General features: G+C 35.6%; 1 protein-coding gene across 1 annotated transcript in view; it reads right to left on the bottom strand.

Annotated features, from left to right (window-relative positions):
• Positions 1–3,773: 3,773 nt before the first annotated feature.
• Positions 3,774–19,721, bottom strand: part of LOC149797751 (uncharacterized) — a 52,629-nt gene continuing 36,681 nt past the window's right edge. The window contains exon 2 of the mRNA XM_089962697.1: positions 3,774–4,959. Within this exon, the coding sequence (XP_089818823.1) occupies positions 4,499–4,959 (461 nt within the window). The 3' untranslated portion in view covers positions 3,774–4,498. The remainder of the gene's footprint in view (positions 4,960–19,721) is intronic.

The following is a 19,721-nucleotide window of genomic DNA, read 5'->3' as shown; positions in this document are numbered from 1 at the left end:
AATTAAAAAGTAAGGAACTAAACAGATAACTATATTAATTAATAGAATAACAAATCCTGTTCTGTTCTGTAATCTATAAATGCCAATTTTCTTTAGTGAACTGAAGACTGAAGTATGTAAATTGTATTGACTATAATTTTTTTTAACTTATTATGTTTCCAATATAGCGAGAATTATTTTATTTAACAATGAAAAAAATAAATTAAATTCTGTCACTTTCAGCGTGACTGAGGTGATGTTTACTACACATTTGTTATTCCAAACTAAACATGGACCGCTTCGGTGGCCTAGTGGTTACAGCGTCCGCCTCGGAGGTAGGAGGTCGCGGGTTCGATCCCAGACCGAGTCATACCAAAGACTTTCAAAAATGGTACTAACAGCTGCCTCACTTGGCGCTCAGCATTAAGAGGTTAGTGTTAGGACTGGTCGGCCTGGTGTCAGGATAATGTGACTGGGTGGGACATGATGCATCATGTCTGTGGCATGATGCCCCAATGCTAGACATCACTATAAACTGCCATACTGCAGACATCGTAGCGATATGACTCCAAAATTGTTAAAGCTACGTTAAAAATCCAACACTCAAACACACACACACACACACACACACACCCAAACTAATTATAAATAAAGGGGAATAAGTGCAGACAAAGAACAACCACATTTGTATGATCATTTCTATTGTATGTTATTGAACTCATACATTGAACTATTCAGCTGTAAGACCACGATTTGCTTAGCAACAGAATGAAGTATCTACATCGCAAGAACCTCAAAAAATAATATTTAAAGCATTTTTCGGAGATTCTAACAGATGAATGTATTAACTGTTTAATAAAGTAATCATGATTCCGATAAGCATATGTTTATAGATTATGTATACATACATACATACATACATACATACATACATACATACATACATACATACATGCGTGCATACATATGTACATAAATGCATTATAACTCAGTCTTTAATGTTTTAATAAATTTTCTGATAAACCGAAAAATCAATTATTTTTTTAATTTATATTTTAATTTCATGTTCTGATGTTCTTAACACGTTCAACCAAATCTATACATGGCTTTCCGTGTGCGGTTGATATCTGTGTATATGCAGGATATGTTTAATCAGGTTCGATTGTTAATTGGAATCGATATTTCTTTTTAAACTTCTTCAAACTCTTGATTGTGACCGACGTAAAATCTGTTAACATTATAAAATAACGAAATTAATATTTAGTACAATTGTATTTTTATTTGATCCCGGAATGTGTTTGCGCTCATTGTATTGTATTGCACTGCACTGCACTGCACTGTATTGTATTGTATTGTATTGCACTGCATTGCATTGCATTGTATTGTATTGTATTGTATTGTATTGTATTGTATTGTATTGTGACCGATACAGACGAGAATGTTCGTAGTTAATTAAAAATTCTAATTTCCGTACATACTATTCTTGTCACTGTTTATTCTTAAGTTCAATGTTGTTAATTAAATTCGAATGTTTTGTCAAATAAGCTTAAAGTCTACAAGTCCATTTTGAAATTCTTAAAGTTTGATGCAAATAAATACTTTATTTAAGTTTGTTATATTATGAAGTATCTCGATCATCTCTATATTTTATAAATCAGGAGGAAAAAATGGCGTGGAGTCAGCTGCGTAACATGCACTATCAAGGGATGTAACTCGTAAGAGCAAAACCTAAATGCCATAGAATTGATTCCCCTTGACCACATCGATCGCTCTTCGGTGCAATGACTTTGTAGAGTATAAAATCGGTCAAATTATTACTTATTTTCGCTGTGCTAATAATATTTATTTTTTATTGTATTGTTATCATACCACTACAACAGTGGTTTTGTACAAATATTGTACTGCGCCAGTATGTTAGCAATTGTTTTATTTTTTAATTTTCTATTTTAGTGTTTTCGTATGACGTGTGCATTAGTGCTAAGAAGTATTACTCTCGTCTAGTAATTAATTATATTAAACTTTATTTCTCGTTAAGGGATATGAGATGATGACATAATATGAATGCGCTAAAACCTTTATTTCCTTTACTAGTTACACTGCAATTTCCGTCTCCGTGTTTCTGTTGGAATAAGAGTTACGGCAAGGACATGCAGAGTACTGGCAGACGAGCCTTAGCTGGCTGTGACAAAATGAAATATATAAACCTCTAAGCTCTCGATGCTGGAATATGACCCTCAAAAAGTTCATTTGCTCCTATATTGTATAAAGAATTTCTGTTCTAGCGAGATAAAATCCCCTTTTAGGTACGCGCAACATAAATTCGGGTTGCTCAAGAAATTGTGGAGGGTACATCGAGTTGTCGTTTCCCCAAACGGGCATGTAATCTACCTTTGCCTTGGTCAAAAGTGGTTCATATCCTTGCGATGTAAATGTTATTGTCCATCTATTAATACCATCTTAGGATATGTCTGGCATTGTCCAGTATCTTGATTTTATTGATGACTACTGTTTGAAGACGCTTGTCAGCACTTCTTAACCATGATAAAAAAAATTTATATCTAAATATGGAAACCAGTGACTGCAATATTATAGCTGATACCGATATATTTATTTTACAGATGATACCGATATATTTTATTACAGCTGATACCGATATATTTATATTATAGCTGACGCCGATATATTTATATTATAGATGATACCGATATATGTATATTATAGCTGATACCGATATATTTATATTACAGCTGATGCCGATATATTTATATTATAGCTGATACCGATATATTTATATTATAGCTGATGCCGATATATTTATATTATAGCTGATACCGATATATTTATATTATAGCTGATGCCGATATATTTATATTATAGCTGATACCGATAGATTTATATATAGCTGATACCGATATATTTATATTATAGCTGATACCAACATATTTAGCACGAATGAAATTGAGCTGCAAAGGATGCTCACCGAACTGTTCATAAATAAAATAAGCAGCGAACCTCTGGAACGAATAAATACAAATGTTACATAAAGTCTTTTAAAAAGAAATTTTGAGTTCAATAGGGAGTTCATTGGCAGAATTCGATTATATATACCGTTCTGTCAGGTGTATATTTATAATTCTCTCTCTCTTTATTTAATAGATAGCGAGCCCATGGACCTTTATTTAATGAAATAATTAAGTCGTTCCTATGTCTGTTTTCACTACTATGAATACCATCTCATAGACGTCCGTGTGAAACTGACAATAATTGTATTTTGTTTTTCTTGCGAAGTGTTTATTCATTTATCCGTCTTGAACAACAAAGGGATGCTAACTACAGACTGTTTAGCAGTGAAATATGTAAATAAGGTACAAAAAGGATTTGTTCTCTTTAGCATATATAACTCGTCACAAGTCACCATATAGTGAAACAAAAGTAACGCAAAGAAACATAATCATAAACCAAGAAAAAAACTGCTGAAACGGTCTTATGCACCTAATATTGCTTGAATTATATTGGACTAAGGAGCAACGAAACTTCCTAAATAAAAGTATATAATTATACACATGCATTAGCATATTTCTTCACCTAAACTTGTTTTTATATATATATATATATATATATATATATATATATATATATATATATATATATATATATATATATATATATATATATATATATATAATATCAAACTAAGTGGATCTACGTCGAAAGGTTTTGCAATCAAAACGTGATGGTTAAACGTACGTATTAAGTACCACTTCTATAAAACGAAACGTATATGCAACATTGAGTCATTTTTATGCAGTAGTTTATTTTATCAATGTATTTCTGAAAAGGTGTAGAAAATGAAAATGAAAAATTGTTCGGTTTATGATACTACTAGCTGCTGAGTTAAAAGCTACAAGCAAAGCTGCATACAACGTTGTGTCATGTTTCTATTAACATCTATCTTCAAAAGTATGCTGTTCCATCTAGTCTCAACTGAAAAATAATTACTTATCTGTTTTAGCTAGTTGTTCGAAAGAAAACATTAAACATTTAACAAAACAAAAACTAGTAACACAGGAAGTCCTTGTCAAAACAATGGCCAGTATGCTGCATAAGAAGCGATACACACATATTTCGTCAGTCTTTGCATATCTGGTGTACTTCTACACTTAAGTTAGTTCTCAACTTCTCTCCAGTTCCTAATTTCAGTGACACAAACTATAACCTCAAATTATACTTTAGTGCGACCTACACTGACGTGGAATTGTACCGCTTTCCATTTGAATTCCAAAAATAATCAACCAGGAAATTTTATCGGAGAAAACCCTAGTCATGACTGTCTGGAATTTTGGAAGGATCTAATCTGAGAGGCATCTGGCCATCTGACATATTGTGTATGAATATAAAAATGTTTCATCTCCGTCCACATCGTTGCCATCAGGTCGGAATAGATTTCTCCAGCCATGACGTTTAAATTCAAGGATTTGCAGTACTATAAAGCCAAATATGTTACATGTATGTCCTCATGTCAGACATTATTTTGAGCGTCCAAATCTGACTTGCATACCTTGTCCTCACTCATCAGTACTTTTTTTGCATGTGTGTCACTATTAATGGAACATATATTGACTTTATCCTCAATCTTTTTTTCTTTCGGAGATTGCGTGTTATTATTGTCCAAATTTCCTGAACCTATCGTTGGGGAACCGACAGGAGATCCTGTCGGACTCGGAGAATCAGTTGAAACATTCGAGGTGGACAGTGGTCTTGGTCGTCGCTTGGCTTCATCTTTCTTCCATTTCATTCTCCTGTTCTGGAACCAGATTTTTATGTGCCTCTCAGTGAGGTTCAACATGGCAGCGAGTTCTATTCGCCTTGGTCTGGAAATGTACTTATTAAAATGAAATTCTTTCTCTAGCTCCAAAAGCTGACCCCGAGTGTACGCTGTCCGTGTCCGTTTGTTTTCATCTTCAATTGAGAACTGAGCACCTGCAGAGTGAAAGAAACAAACCTATTACAGAAAGAAAGAGGAACAGTGCTTCACCAATGGAAATATCTTAACTATAAAAGTATTTGGTTTTAGATAAAATAATTTTTGCGGTTAGATAATTATTACGTCAGAAATATACAGGTTTTACTTATGAAATTGCATAAAAAGAAAACAAAGAAAAATGTATGATTTAAGGGTACTGAGATCACCTGTATTTATTACGTTGTGTGTTTGTTTTGAATAAGAATTAGCATTTTCAGCTGACTTGCCTAATTCTAAATATATTGGAAAAATTACAGTAGGGATACAAGGACAAAATTAGCTGAAAAAGGATATTTATAAAGGGTAAAGTACACTTTAAGGAAATTGAAAAAATCACTGATGAATTATACTCTCTGTATAAATAAAATATACAGAAAACAGTATAATCAGAAAAGCCTTTCCTTCATAAATTCGGAGTGTTCGCCTATAGGTGTTCGGTAAGTATTTACCACACATAATCGTAACAATAAGCACACAAAATATCGCAAGATACGGCATTTATGAGCCATGATAAGAGTGATGTTGCTAACAAGTTCTACTATTGCGTTGCTTGTACAAAAGAAAAACCAATTACACTCAACAAAACGAAGCAAGTTATATATATATATATATATATATATATATATATATATATATATATATATATATATATATATATATATATATATATATATATATACACAAAGGCATTATATATGGGTGGAAGGTGGTGAAATGAAATGAAACACAAATGAGCTATTAACTCTCCTCACACCCCCACATACCTTTTTCTCTCATTTGTGTCGACATGGAACCATCGACCCCAGGCGGCAAAGTTAGGATTTGAGGGAGGGGGCGACTTTTGTTTTAACGGTACTTTTAACACAGTATTGACTATATCTTGAGAGTCAAGTGCCTTTCCCAAGGACACAATGCCCGTTGACCCGGGATGGCCTGCGTGAATATAATACCCAGATACCCAGGATCCTTGGATTACGAGTCCGAGGTACCGCTCCGGTGGCCTAGTGGTTAAAGCGTCCGCCTCGGATGCGGGAGGTCGTGGGTTTGGTCCCCGGCTGAGTCATAACAAAGACTTACAAAAATGGTACTAACAGCTGCCTCGCTTGGCGCTCAGCATTAAGAGGTTAGTGTTAGGACTGGTCGGCCTGGTGTCAGGATAATGTGACTGGGTGGGACATGATGCATCATGTCTGCGGCATGATGCCCAGTGCTAGACATGACTATATACTGCCACACTGCAGACATCGTAGCGATATGACTCCAAAATTGTTAAAGCTACGTTAATATCCAAATCACACACACACACATACACACTCACTAGTTTGATACTCCGCCCAATGAGAAATTACTGCGGGGAAATAGTATCTGAATTAACGTGACTTTACCAAACGGTTCGGTGTACAAACTTTATACGTTTTTACGAATGCGGTTATTGCAGGATTAGTTCCAAAGACTGTCTTTAAGGGCAGATAAATTGGGTTTTGACAAACTTATTCAGGTTTAGCATTAAGTCCCAATATTAAAAATCATTCACATACTCAAACTCCGGCTCAGAAATTCTGACGCCTGATTCGTCGGTGTCAGAAAAATTAGTTGAGTTGGGATTGTGAATTCTAATTTTATGTATTCTAGGCGCCAGATAATACAATTCCAGACAGTGACACTGGTACGTGATACACATTTTGACATTAACCCTACGCTAAATATCAAACTCCTTGCTACATGATATTATTGCTTGCTTTTTTTTTGGCATGTCACAAACTCTACGAATCTCTAAGTTTGGTTTTAAACCTCTATCTCCATATGTCTCACCCTTTTCTTTGGTAAGACATTCTATAAAAGTCACACCAGATCGAACCCGGCAAGTTTTGCAGACTGCATGCCGCACGCTTGGAAATCCAGCACAATCAGCGAGCCGTCACTCCCTTTCCTATCCCAGCACCCGCGCTTATCTACGTTTCCAGGGTCATAAGAAGTGAATAGGCTGGATGACCCCAAGAATGATGCATGAGGGTATCAAGGGGCAAAATTGTATTTTTCGAAACCTGATAGACATTTCACCTTCAAAGTGTACATAAAAATTCCTCTGCATACCCAAGCATAATTTTCAGGTCTTATCGCTTTCATACAGAAAACGGAATAAACCGACCATAGTGCAGATGCAGTAACTTTGAAAAATAAATGCTAAACAAAAAGAACATTTAGTACGTACGCATGGAGGGGGGAGGGGGTAACCCAAATGCATACGTTTGCATGGGGGGGGGTCTACTGATAATGTATGGACGCATAGAAAATGGGGGGGGGGGGAGGAGGGGATAAAACCTCAATAATTTGTATACACTGGCTTTCAAATGAGCCACAGTTACGCAGCTTATTTATTTGATGGGCCACATAATCAACGTCGGTGGACTTTTTTTTATTAATATTATTAATCCTTGATCGTTACTGCGTGGTTTAAATACAGACCGTTCAATAGAATTCGGGATTGGTGTGCGTCAAGCGTACGTGCGCAGATGGGGGATACAATAGTGCGCATGTGTACGGGCTGGGGAAGGGGTAAAGCTTTGCCAGATTTTTGCGTACGTACTAAATGGATGGCCCCTAATTCCAAACAAACTACACTTTCAAGCGCTCAAAGAGGTGTCCTATGTGAATCAATGGCTCCAATTAACTTCGTTTAAATAATAACCATGAACAATAACGTGCTTAATCGAATGGAAGCAACGACACAAATGTATCACAATTCCATGGCTTCGGAAACAATTCCATGGCTTCAGAAACATCAGAACACATCAACACTTAAATATTCTCGGATACTGTTTATGTAAATTTGAAAAATTATGTTTCAGTGAAAAGGTAAACCAAGCTTGATAGGAATCGTCTACGTCTGTACGTGGTCTACACAAACTATAGTTGAATGTTTAGGTTCCTGTCGGTTCGTAATGGTCATTTATTGATTGATTTGTATTAGGATCAATGCGTTTAAAAGTTCTTCATAGTAAACTATAATACCAGGAATGATATAAGCTTTTAGGCTGCTTATCGCGTGATATTAACATAATTTTGCATGCGTATGTATGTATGTATGTATGCATGCATGCATGCATGTATGTATGTATGTATGTATGTATGTATGTATGTATGTATGTATGTATGTATGTATCTTTTACTAAATATATTAACTAACTGGGTGAATTATAAATCATACTATCTGCTAACAGTACTGAAGTTTCCACTGGTATCTTGCAGTTACGCGATTTTACTTTCTCTTCGCACTGAAAGGTGAGTGACGGCAGGTTACGCCTCTACTCGGCAGACTGGTTGCAAACGTTAATTCCCCGTTGACAGAGGGAAGTGAGAAAATCCACGTAATCCGGACCCCTGGCTCATGGTTAAGCCTTGAGATCAGCTGATCATATTTGGTCTACTTGTAATTTAATCGATTTACCGTACCAGGTGTATGGATGGACTTATAGGAGGCAGGGGGTGGGTGGGTGAGTAGATTGGAGTAGACTGGCTTCAGTCTCATTCTTATGTTTAAAGCCATGCTAGAAACCTTTCCTCTCTTCGTGTGTACATTCGTATTGACGGGTTTACCTGCATTTCGTGCTTTTGGGTTATTCTTGTTATATTTGCTGTTGTTGGATTTGTGGGAGGGTTGGGGATGTTTTTTTTACATTTCTTTAACGTTACTTTAATTGGCCCCATTAGGCAATTAATATGATGACGTGACAATAAACACTAATACACATATATCAGCTGATTATAAATTTTGATAGCACCTTCTCTTTATTCTTTGGATTATAACTGTACAAAAATATGATCTAGAGAAACAGGGTTGTGTCGTCATTCATTGACATCATTGTCATATTGAATTACGTTACCTGTCATCCAGTCAGTTAGATAGGGCATGTGTGAGCACTTTAAAAGCGAGTGTTCTTGCCAAATATTTTATAATTTAACCACAAAAAAAAATGAAAAATAAAGTTCAAAGTAAAGAGTTCTATGAGGTTTTTCATTAGGATCTAGTAGGAATACGGTCTTTGATTTTGGTTATAATAATGCAAAGGTATGAAAACTTCTCGGATAGTTGCCAGAATGGTGCTCGAAGATAATAATGGTATAAGTGACAAAATCAAAATTGTTTTAGATTTCAAATGAAACTTTTAAGGCATCGTCCGTCGTCTGAATCTCTGTCATTGCCAATGGAAGAAAGATGTGTCAATCAATGAAAAGTGTCAGCATCGTGGTTTTAATTGGATGAAACGAAAACGATATTTTTAAGTTATTATATCGACATTCCTTTTGTTTAAACATGAGACAAACATACAAAAGCTGCCTGCAGTTTTATGCATTGCCGATGCGTACACTGCATTGCGGATTCTATACCGCAATACTGCATCCAACCGTAGTGAACGATTTATCGTGTATCTATCTTCAAGTTTTCCTGGCGTGACAATTCCTGTGATACTATGCATGTATGTGTTGAAAGCGAGCTACAAAATATACATTTTTTAATCAATCTTAAAAACACCGTACAACATACATGCCAAGAATACGATCTGTGTCATCTTTAGTTTAACAGTGAATTACGAATTGACACTCTTGTTATCAGAGTACTACTACACGTCGCGAACAATTTTTGAACGTTTTCAACCTTTTATTTTGTTGACTTATGACCCATCTTTGAAAGTAGCATATAGAAATGGTTAACTCGACAGTATCTTTCAAATCTAAAGTAGACTTCTTGTATTCTACCATTCAAAATTATTCTTTACCAATAGTTGAGATAATATGCTATTTGTGACATAAGGAGTAGCAGTAATTAATCGATGTACGCAAAACTGGTCACTGTTTACGGTATATTTAAGAATGAACATCTCATTCAGTATATACTTGTTAGAGACCCTGTAATTCTACTACTGTCCAACTCATTCAGTGTACACTGGTACTCGGATTCTATTGCTGTCCAACTCAGTCACACTGTTACAGATATTGTGACTATTTCTGTCTAACTCATGCACACTGTTACATATATTGTGACTATTTCTGTCTAACTCATGCACACTGTTACATATATTGTGACTATTTCTGTCCAACTCAAGCACACAGTTACAGATACTCTGATTATATTGCTGTTCAACTCATGCACACTGTTACAGATACTGTGACTCTATTGCTGTCCAACTCATGCACACAGTTACAGATATTGTGACTATTTCTGTCTAACTCATGCACACTGTTACATATATTGTGACTATTTCTGTCTAACTCATGCACACTGTTACATATATTGTGACTATTTCTGTCCAACTCAAGCACACAGTTACAGATACTCTGATTATATTGCTGTTCAACTCATGCACACTGTTACAGATACTGTGACTCTATTGCTGTCCAACTCAAGCACACTCTTACAGATATTGTGACTATTTCTGTTCAACTCATGCACACTGTTACAGATATTGTGACTATTTCTGTTCAACTCATGCACACTGTTACAGATATTGTGATTCTATTGCTGTCCAACTCAAGCACACTCTTGCAGATACTCTGATTCTATTGCTGTCCAATTCATGCACACTGCTACAGATATTATGACTATTTCTGTCGAATTCATTCAATGTTCGCGGCTACAAATACCGCCGTGATTCTATTGCTGTCCAACTCATTCAATCCACACTGTTGCAGATACCATGATTATATTCCTGTCCAGCTCATATACAGGTTAATCACTTAGCCACATGGATGCGGGAGGTCGCGGGATCGAACCCCAGCCGAGTCATAACCTAGACTATAACAGCTGCCTTTCTTGGCGCTCAGCATTAAGAGGTCAGAGTTAAGAATGGTCGGCCTGGTGAAAGGATAAAGTGAATGGGTGGGACATCATGCTATATGTCTGCGGCATGATGCCTCATTGCTAGACATCACTATAAACTGCCACATTGCAGAGACTGTAGTCATATGACTGAACAATTGTTAAAGCTACGTTAAACAATCCAAATAACACACACACACACACACACACACACACACATACATACATACATACATACATACATACATACATACATACATACTTATTCACGATCGTAATACTCAAAAACATTGAAATAACAAATGTTGCACGACATAGAATTAATAGAGTTAATCATCACTTACACGCGGCATAACAAAGGTAACAAAAAGACTCTAGAAAATAATACAAAAAAATGTTATCAGTCACTGCTGAACACGTGTCCCTTTACGATTCAGGCCATATATTGGGTCAGTACAGTTTTCCAGGGCAACCAAACTTTGATTGCATTTTAAAAAGGTTACATCTGGACTCGAGTACTGCTCAAGTAAAGTAAGGGTGAAAGTCTCCAACATTACAGGTCACAGTAAACTCGAACCTTACAGGTAACAGCAAACTCGAACCTTACAGGTATCAGTAAACTCGAACCTTACAGGTAACAGTAAACTCGAACCTTACAGGTAACAGCAATCTCGAACCTTACAGGTATTAGTAACCTCGAACCTTACATGTATCAGTAAAATCGAACCTTACAGGCAACAGCAAACTCGAATCTTACAGGTATCAGTAAACTCGAACCTTACAGGTAACAACAAACTCGAACCTTGCAGGTAACAGTAAACTTGAACCTTATAGGTATCAGCAAACCCAAACCTTACAGGTAACAGTAAACTCGAACCTTAGAGGTAACAGTAAACTCGAACCTTACAGGTATCAGTAAACTCGAACCTTACATGTAACAGTAAACTCGAACCTTAGAGGTAACAGTAAACTCGAACCTTACAGGTATCAGTAAACTCGAACATTACATGTAACAGCAAACTGGAACCTTGCAGGTATCAGTAAATTCGAATATGGTTTCACTATTTTACTGCCGTTTTATCATTAATTTTACTTTTAATTTCAATTTCTTTGCAAAACTTTCTGTGAATGTCATCAACGTCATCTGGTGATAAAGGATCATGATTTCATATAGGTTGATCATGATTATTTCTTTGTGTCCCGTAATTATTGTAACCATACTATAATACGCTTCACGTGTACCACGTATATAAGGACTTTTAATATGGAAGAGATACCTTGGTTTCTGTCAGTTATAATGTTTTGCAACTCTTTATTCGTTATTTTTATACCAAATAATTTAAATGGAGGCAATAATGAATTTATCTTTTACACTTTTCAACTAGAAATTGTACCTCGTTGTTTGTACAAGCTTGAAAGGACGATGTGCATGTTTTTCAAACATATTTTAATTTTCACAGGTTGTTTTAATAAGTTTTTTTTTTCATATGCAACCAATTGCTTGGCTAAAGCCAATGATGCGAGTCAATAAAACCCAACAATTTAATTTGGAGAAAAAATTATATGTTGGAGCTAGAACAGTGACTTATTTAATATTGAAAGAATCGAAAGAATTTTAGCTTAAAAACTTATAGCTATAAAATGAGGAAAGCAATGCTGTTTATAACTAAAATACAACCTCGATTAAACGCCCAAAACCTATTTGATAAAACAACAATCTCGTCTAATGCCAGGTGATTTGATGCCAAGGTATTCTTGTTAATACAGTATTCAGTATATAACGCCACATTCTACGTCCGTCATACTAACTTTTGAACACGAGTCAACCGCGTTACTTGTATTACGTAGACATATCGCAAGACCGTGCTACGCAAACAGCTCACATTAAGTATTTAACGTAAACCACACTGCTAAAGATGCCATTGATAAAAGTAATGCTTTATTTATTTCAACCAATCTAAATAAACCCATCCATCTTTGAACACGTGGACTTAAAAAGCGTTCTCAACCAATATAGTGTGGCTACACAACGAAAGCAAGTCAAATTGTGACCCTCTACAACACGTTGCAAGTAATCACTGTATAGTCACCAACCATGTGTTACCTGCTTCAAGAAAATAAACTGACGGTAGTACTAAGAATGATTACACATGTTTAAGATAAACAACATGTATAACGATCTTGACTGTTCATTCACTTCTTTTTACTACCTTTGCCTAAACTTTGATATAGCTTTCAGAAGTTCTTATTAATTATTTCCTTGCAAAACATTGCAATATACAATAGAATAAGCTGATGTGGAGCATGATGCAAGGTAGGATAGGTCGCAACTAAAGGTAGACCCTCTTCTAAGCTAACTGTGTGCGTGTGTGCGTGTGTGTGTGCGTTTGTATGAGATAGATAGATAGATTTGGATTTTTAACATAGCTTTAACTATTTTTCAGTCATACCGCTACGATGTCTGCAGTGTGGCATTTTCGTAGCGATGTCTAGCACTGGGGCATTGTGCCGCAGACGTGTAACATCATGCCCCACACAGTCACATTATGCTGACACCAGACCGACCAGACTTAATACTATCCTCTAAATGTTGTGTGCCAAGTGAGGCAGCTGCTGTTATCATTTTTAGAAGTCTTTGGTATGACTCGGCTGGAGTTCCAACCCGCGACCTCCCACATCCGAGGCGGATGTTCTAACCACTTAGGCCACCGAAGTCGTCTCTAAGCTAAATGTAATATATCGCGAAATTCATTTCGATAAAGGTGTTAATGTTGTATTAATGTATATATGTCTGTATGTCTGTCTGTCTGCCTTCCTGCATGCCTGTATGTATGTATGTATGTATGTATGTATGTATGTATGTATGATTTGAGCCAGTGAGATACAACTCACTAAAATTACAATTCTTAGTGCATTATATTCATGTATTTCCTAATGGGCTATTCATATATTAAATTACACAAAATATCACTCTTCCCAAGTGTATTAGCATACTAAGTCATGTACATTCCTGCCTTTAATCCCAAATAAAAGTAGGCCTGTATATGTAACTGAAAGGTGACACCTACTTGTCAAAGGAATACTGATACTGTTAGTTCTTTTAAATGATATTTCGTGCATATTATAGTTGATTTTTTTCCTTAACTTGGTATTGACACTAAGCCTTTCACAGTTCCAGGTTGATCTGTGACCCGAAAGATTCAATCGGACAGGTATGCCGCAAATTAGCCTACTTTGCTAACATGATCTTGAATTGTGCATGACATTACAATCTTGCTGTGCAAAGCAAATCCGTTGTACTGTGCAGTTTTGATGGCTTATACTCATTCGGAACTAACTCGACTTTTTCTGCGAAACAAAAATATGCCTCGGATGCACAGAAAAATCATATATATATATATATATATATATATATATATATATATATATATATATATATATATATATATATATATATATATATATATTCCGTAATTATTTCTCCCAGAAAGGAAATAGAAAACAAACTTATTTAGAACATCTCGGCTATTTCTACGATTGGATTAACTATATCATTGTTTGGTAAATATCCAAAGCAGTCCGAATGGCAGCTGCGGACATACATTCGAAGTAGGATTCGTAGGATTCACCTCGAAGTTACGAATGTGTTTATACCCTTATTACGGTCGTGCTTGAACACACACAATCAAGGATAAGAACATATTCTATTGTGTACTTTTTCGAATTTATGAAGAACTCAAAAATATTTAAATGTTGAGATTATCTTCTCCTTTTATTGCAAGAATATTCAGGAGAGGTAACTTCTTTATAGTTGACACATCCGGGCATTATACATTTAAATTAATTTGCTTTGAGGCATGGTGTATCCCTTCGTGTTTTATGAATCGTGTAGCTTGCGTCTTGCCCAAGGAATGAATATCCACTAGCTGAAAATATAATGTTACGGTATTTGGAGCTTGCGTTGCTAAGTAATTTGGAAATCAACGGTGATTCACTTTCAAGCACTGTCCCATCTAACTTCTTAGTTGTATCAGAGACTAGATTTGTTTGTATGCCTCTCTGCTTGTATCCATTGGCGATTCAGAGCAAATTATGAGTGTCTGGTGGTTTTGAGATTTTCGTTGGTTTATTTACTTGCTACTAAATGCCGTTTCCCGCTGGTTTACAAACACAGGCGGATGTATATCATCCTTTATTATTGTCTTGGACATGATCTAATAATACTGAGTAAATCGGTTAGTCTCCTTCAAGCTATTTATTACATCTGGCCAGCCGGGTAGCCACTTAACACAGACCAGGCAGTGAGCGACCTGACAATGTCAATCATCCCAGGAACCGTTGGAATATCAAGAAACAGGGTCACGAAATTGAAGCGTGGAGTAGAAACATACGGTTCTGTACAACAATACACAAATTCTGAGGGGGTTGTATAACGTATTATAGACCACCACCTTCCCCTTTTGAGAAAAAGCTTTCTAGTAAAATAGTAACCGGCCATTTATTTTATTGCATAGTTCCTACCATCTCTGTCTGTTGTTATGATGCTTAGTACTCTTGGTATATTTTAAGAATACGTGTAATTGTTTTTAAGACCTATCCATTATGAACGCTGTGCAACAAATCTGACCATTTCTCGTCTTCACTCACAACAGAAATAACTGAAAACTTTGTTCGACAGTGCATACCATAACATGATCAAAATTTGCCTCCTGTTGAGGAGATGGTAATCGTGACGGATAAAGAAAATAAAACTTTTCATGGCAGTACTCAAGGTAAATACCGATAAATACGGAAATCTCGTATAATAGCGATATAAGATATAATGAGAATATTTAGAGTTTATTGGAGTTTATTCTCTGATTTCGACAAAGAATACAAGGGTGAGGGTATGACATGTATATGAAGCCGATTTTCTATTTTAAAACAACAATTACCAGCACAACTATTTTTTTAAATAGTTTTCTTATAAGCGCCATTTCTCAATCATACTCATTGTAATCTTGGTATAACTGTATTATCTGAAATAACTTTTATAATCTTCTGAGGATTAAATAATCATTAATCCACGTTGTGAATAAATAAACAGAAGTGGTCAGACGAGGAATACTTGATGATGTTACGTTTCGACAGTAAACTGTATTTCAACCATGGTCTGATAAGGTGAAGCATTGTAGTGTTCTGAATAATTCCTTCTCCAAATTTTAAACGATTTCTACAAACTTTGACAATACGACGGAGTCTAAACTGATAAAGGAAAACCATTTTCAAACTGATAAAGAAAACTCATTTCCAGCCAGAATTATAATTTGTGCCAGACGACGGTAAACGTGGAAATTTCTAGAGAAATCGGCCATCTCGTGAGTCGATAAGGATACTATTTTTGCTTGGTATTATGGGTTATGGGTGACTGATACTAGATTCTCCTTTGTAGAAGTTTACGCTGATATAGGAAGTGAACTGGTGAAAGTATAACATTGTACTAGTTTTTAACCAGAATGCATTGCACACAATCTACCAGAATAACTTGCACAACTGATTGATTTGTATATGGATTTCCGTGTATAATCTTGTCTATCACAAATATGTTTAAACAAAAACTGGCATCGCTTTACCTGCTCGGATAACCGAACGTTCGTGTTGTCATGGTTGTCATTTTTAATTTAATCGTATATTATTTCTGTAAGCTAGAATACTGTAATATGTGAAAATAATAGTGTCAATACATAATTCATCCTACAGATTTTCAACCGACAAAGGTATCCTGTGTAATATTAGTTTGTATTATGCTAGAATACGATGTTATATATCCAGTGTGTGTGTGTGTGTGTGTGTGTGTGTTTGAACTTTTGTCAATAAAATAGCAATAAGTAATTCTTCAGTTGATGTTACCGACCTGAGTTTAAAGGAGTTTAAAGTTTAGCTCTGTGAAAAAAGACAATGAAAATACAATCGAATAGCCACCTTTGCTAGAAACATTTCAGTGGTTGCATATTTCGTGATTTTGGGGATATTTTATTGTTAGCAAGCTTATTATGGCTTGATATTACAAAATGTCGGAATGCATCGAGCTATGTAGAGTTAATTACATTACTAAAGAAGTATTGTCTGTTCAATTAAAATATGTCTAATCAGATGTAAATAAATTAATAAATAATCGTTCTGTTAAAATGTTTGTTTATTGTAAATTAGGCCACATTAAAAATTCATGCAGCAAGTTTTGAAAAAATCTATACTTTTTTGTGGGGTGGGGTCTCAATATTAACTTGAGATTCGCGGTGTTACCCGTATACCAGTTTACCTCGGTGTTTTTCTCCAGTAGTACGTGCCACGGTACTTTTTCACTGTACCGGTACTTCGGTAGTTTCCCACAGAAAGGAATGTACCGAACTTTCCGAGCAATCTTAATGCAAACTGAATGATATTAACAGAATGTTTTAATTTATCTTGACAATATAATCCCCAAAATTATTATTATTATTATTATTATTATTATTATTATTATTATTTTCCTAAAGAGCTGTTTCTCACATATTAACTTTGAATAGTACAGCTACAACCCTTATATCACATGTTTGAAACTTGCCACGTATATAAAGGTATGTGTAGAGATATGCCGTATGCCTTGGTACAAACAAATATGTTCTTGGTACCCAGCTCTACTTTTAACCGTAGTAGAAAATCTGACTACTACGTGGCAGGAGCCGTACGATTCAAGAAGTGAACTTACTTTAACAGATGTTTATACTTCATGCGGCCTGACTACTACGTGGCAGAGGCCGCACGATAGAGAAGTGAACTTACTTTGACGGCTGTCTGTGCTTCATGAAGCATGACTACAGCATGGCACGAGCCATACCGTAAGGAAGTCTACTTACTTTGAGGAATGTCTGGTTTTTTTTATGACGCTCGTGAATTGTTTTAAATAAATTGATTGATACAACCACCACCATGATGTACTTTTCCCGTCCCATGCCAGAAGCTTATGACCTTTAGCACGCGATTTATTTGATCAAAGAATACATAGGTAGAGAAATAATGTTGGTGCTCTTTCATCTTCCCTAGCCGACCACGAACTCGCCTTGCTTGCTATCGACCCGTTTACATAGAGCATACTTGTCCAACCCCACTCATAACACGTATAACCCCATTCAACTATCAAATCGACATGAAATTGTCTCTGTTATCCAAACACTGTTCTTCGCGGGAAGTTCTCGATAAGTGGAATAGTTTTCATGGGGCCAGATATATCCCTTAACATCTTATCTACGGCCTTTTATCTCCTCCCGTTATCGAAATATGCGCACAAACAACAGGCAAAACAATACAAAGGCAACGTTGCAGGTGCTACGGGTAGTTCCTACGCAGGTATGTAAAGTATCGACGCTTCAGCAAAACCTTCCCATAACCAGGATTATATGGCCTACTTCAACATCTATATGCAGGTGCTTATCGTTCATATAATCCTCGTATGCATGTTTTGGAAAACTCATGGTGGCAATAATTCCCTCGAGTGCTATACTTCCTTATGATATTCCACTTCAGATGGGAAGAATCATTGGAAATACTTTAATCACTTACCCCAGAAGATCTTTGAAAAAACAGAATGCAAAACAGAATCCATGTAAACTACTGGAGAAGACCCAGAAACGATATATACACTACTTTTTTATTAAACAGTAGAATAAAAAAAAAGAGTACCAGCGTCACTGAGTCACACATTTTAGAAAGAAGTATTTGAATATTATTAAAATAAAATACATTTCTTCCACAATGTGTATACCTTAATGACAATTCTAGTATTACCCTTTTCACGTAGTAGAGTGTTCAAGTGTTCAAGGCATTCTTTCAGCCAGCGTATTACAACTGTTTCACGTAAAACGTGTCCATATCCGGTAAGTCAGAGTGGTTTAAAATTCTGTATTTCAATAAAATGTTAAGTAATATATATATATATATATATATATATATATATATATATATATATATATATATATATATATATATATGAGAGAGATATGTGTGTGTATGTGTGTGTGTAACTTTTATGGCGGTGGAACGTTTCATTTATTGATCATCAAATGGGAATTGCTCATTAATCTTGGCATCTTGACATCACTTTTATTGGCGTTTCCATATACTTTAGTTTAACTGTCTATATAATTTTATTCACCTGCATATATGCTTTTATTCACCTGTTCATATACTTGTATTAACATGTCCATATACGTTTATGCTTCTGTCGATATATTTTTATTCACCTTTCCATCAACTTTCATTAACCCGTCCATATAACTTTGATCACCCGTCCATATAGTTTCATTCACCCGTTCATATAATTGTATTTATCTGTCCTTGTACTGTAATATACCTGTCCATAAACCTTATTCGCCTGTTCATATATTTTCAACCGCTCCGCTGGCCAAAGTAGTCAGAGCGTCCGTTCGAACCCCGGCCTAGTCATACCAAATATTTATACAAATGGTTCTAGCAGCTGCCTCGCTTGGCGTTCAACATTAAAAGGTTAGTATTAGGACTGGTCGGCCTGGTGTCAGGATAATGAGACTGGGTGGGAAGCTGCAGACATCGTATCGATAAACTCAAATTATTAAAGCTACGTTAAAAATTAAACACACACACACACACACACACACACATACACACACACACACACACACATATACTTTCATTTACTTGTGCATACCTTTATTCACCTGTCAACATGCTTTCATTGACCTGTCTATATACTTTTATTTACCTGTCGATATACTTTTATTTACCTGACCAAATACTTTTATTTACTTCCCCATATATTTTTAGCCTGTCTATATACTTTTATTTACCTGTCGATATACTTTTATTTACCGGACCAAATACTTTTATTTACTTCCCCATATATTTTTA

The sequence above is a fragment of the Sinohyriopsis cumingii genome, chromosome 6 (genome assembly GCF_028554795.1).
Source record: "Sinohyriopsis cumingii isolate HCF-2022 chromosome 6, ASM2855479v2, whole genome shotgun sequence".
Lineage (NCBI taxonomy): Eukaryota > Metazoa > Mollusca > Bivalvia > Unionida > Unionidae > Sinohyriopsis > Sinohyriopsis cumingii.
This window is presented reverse-complemented; position numbering and strand designations above follow the sequence as displayed.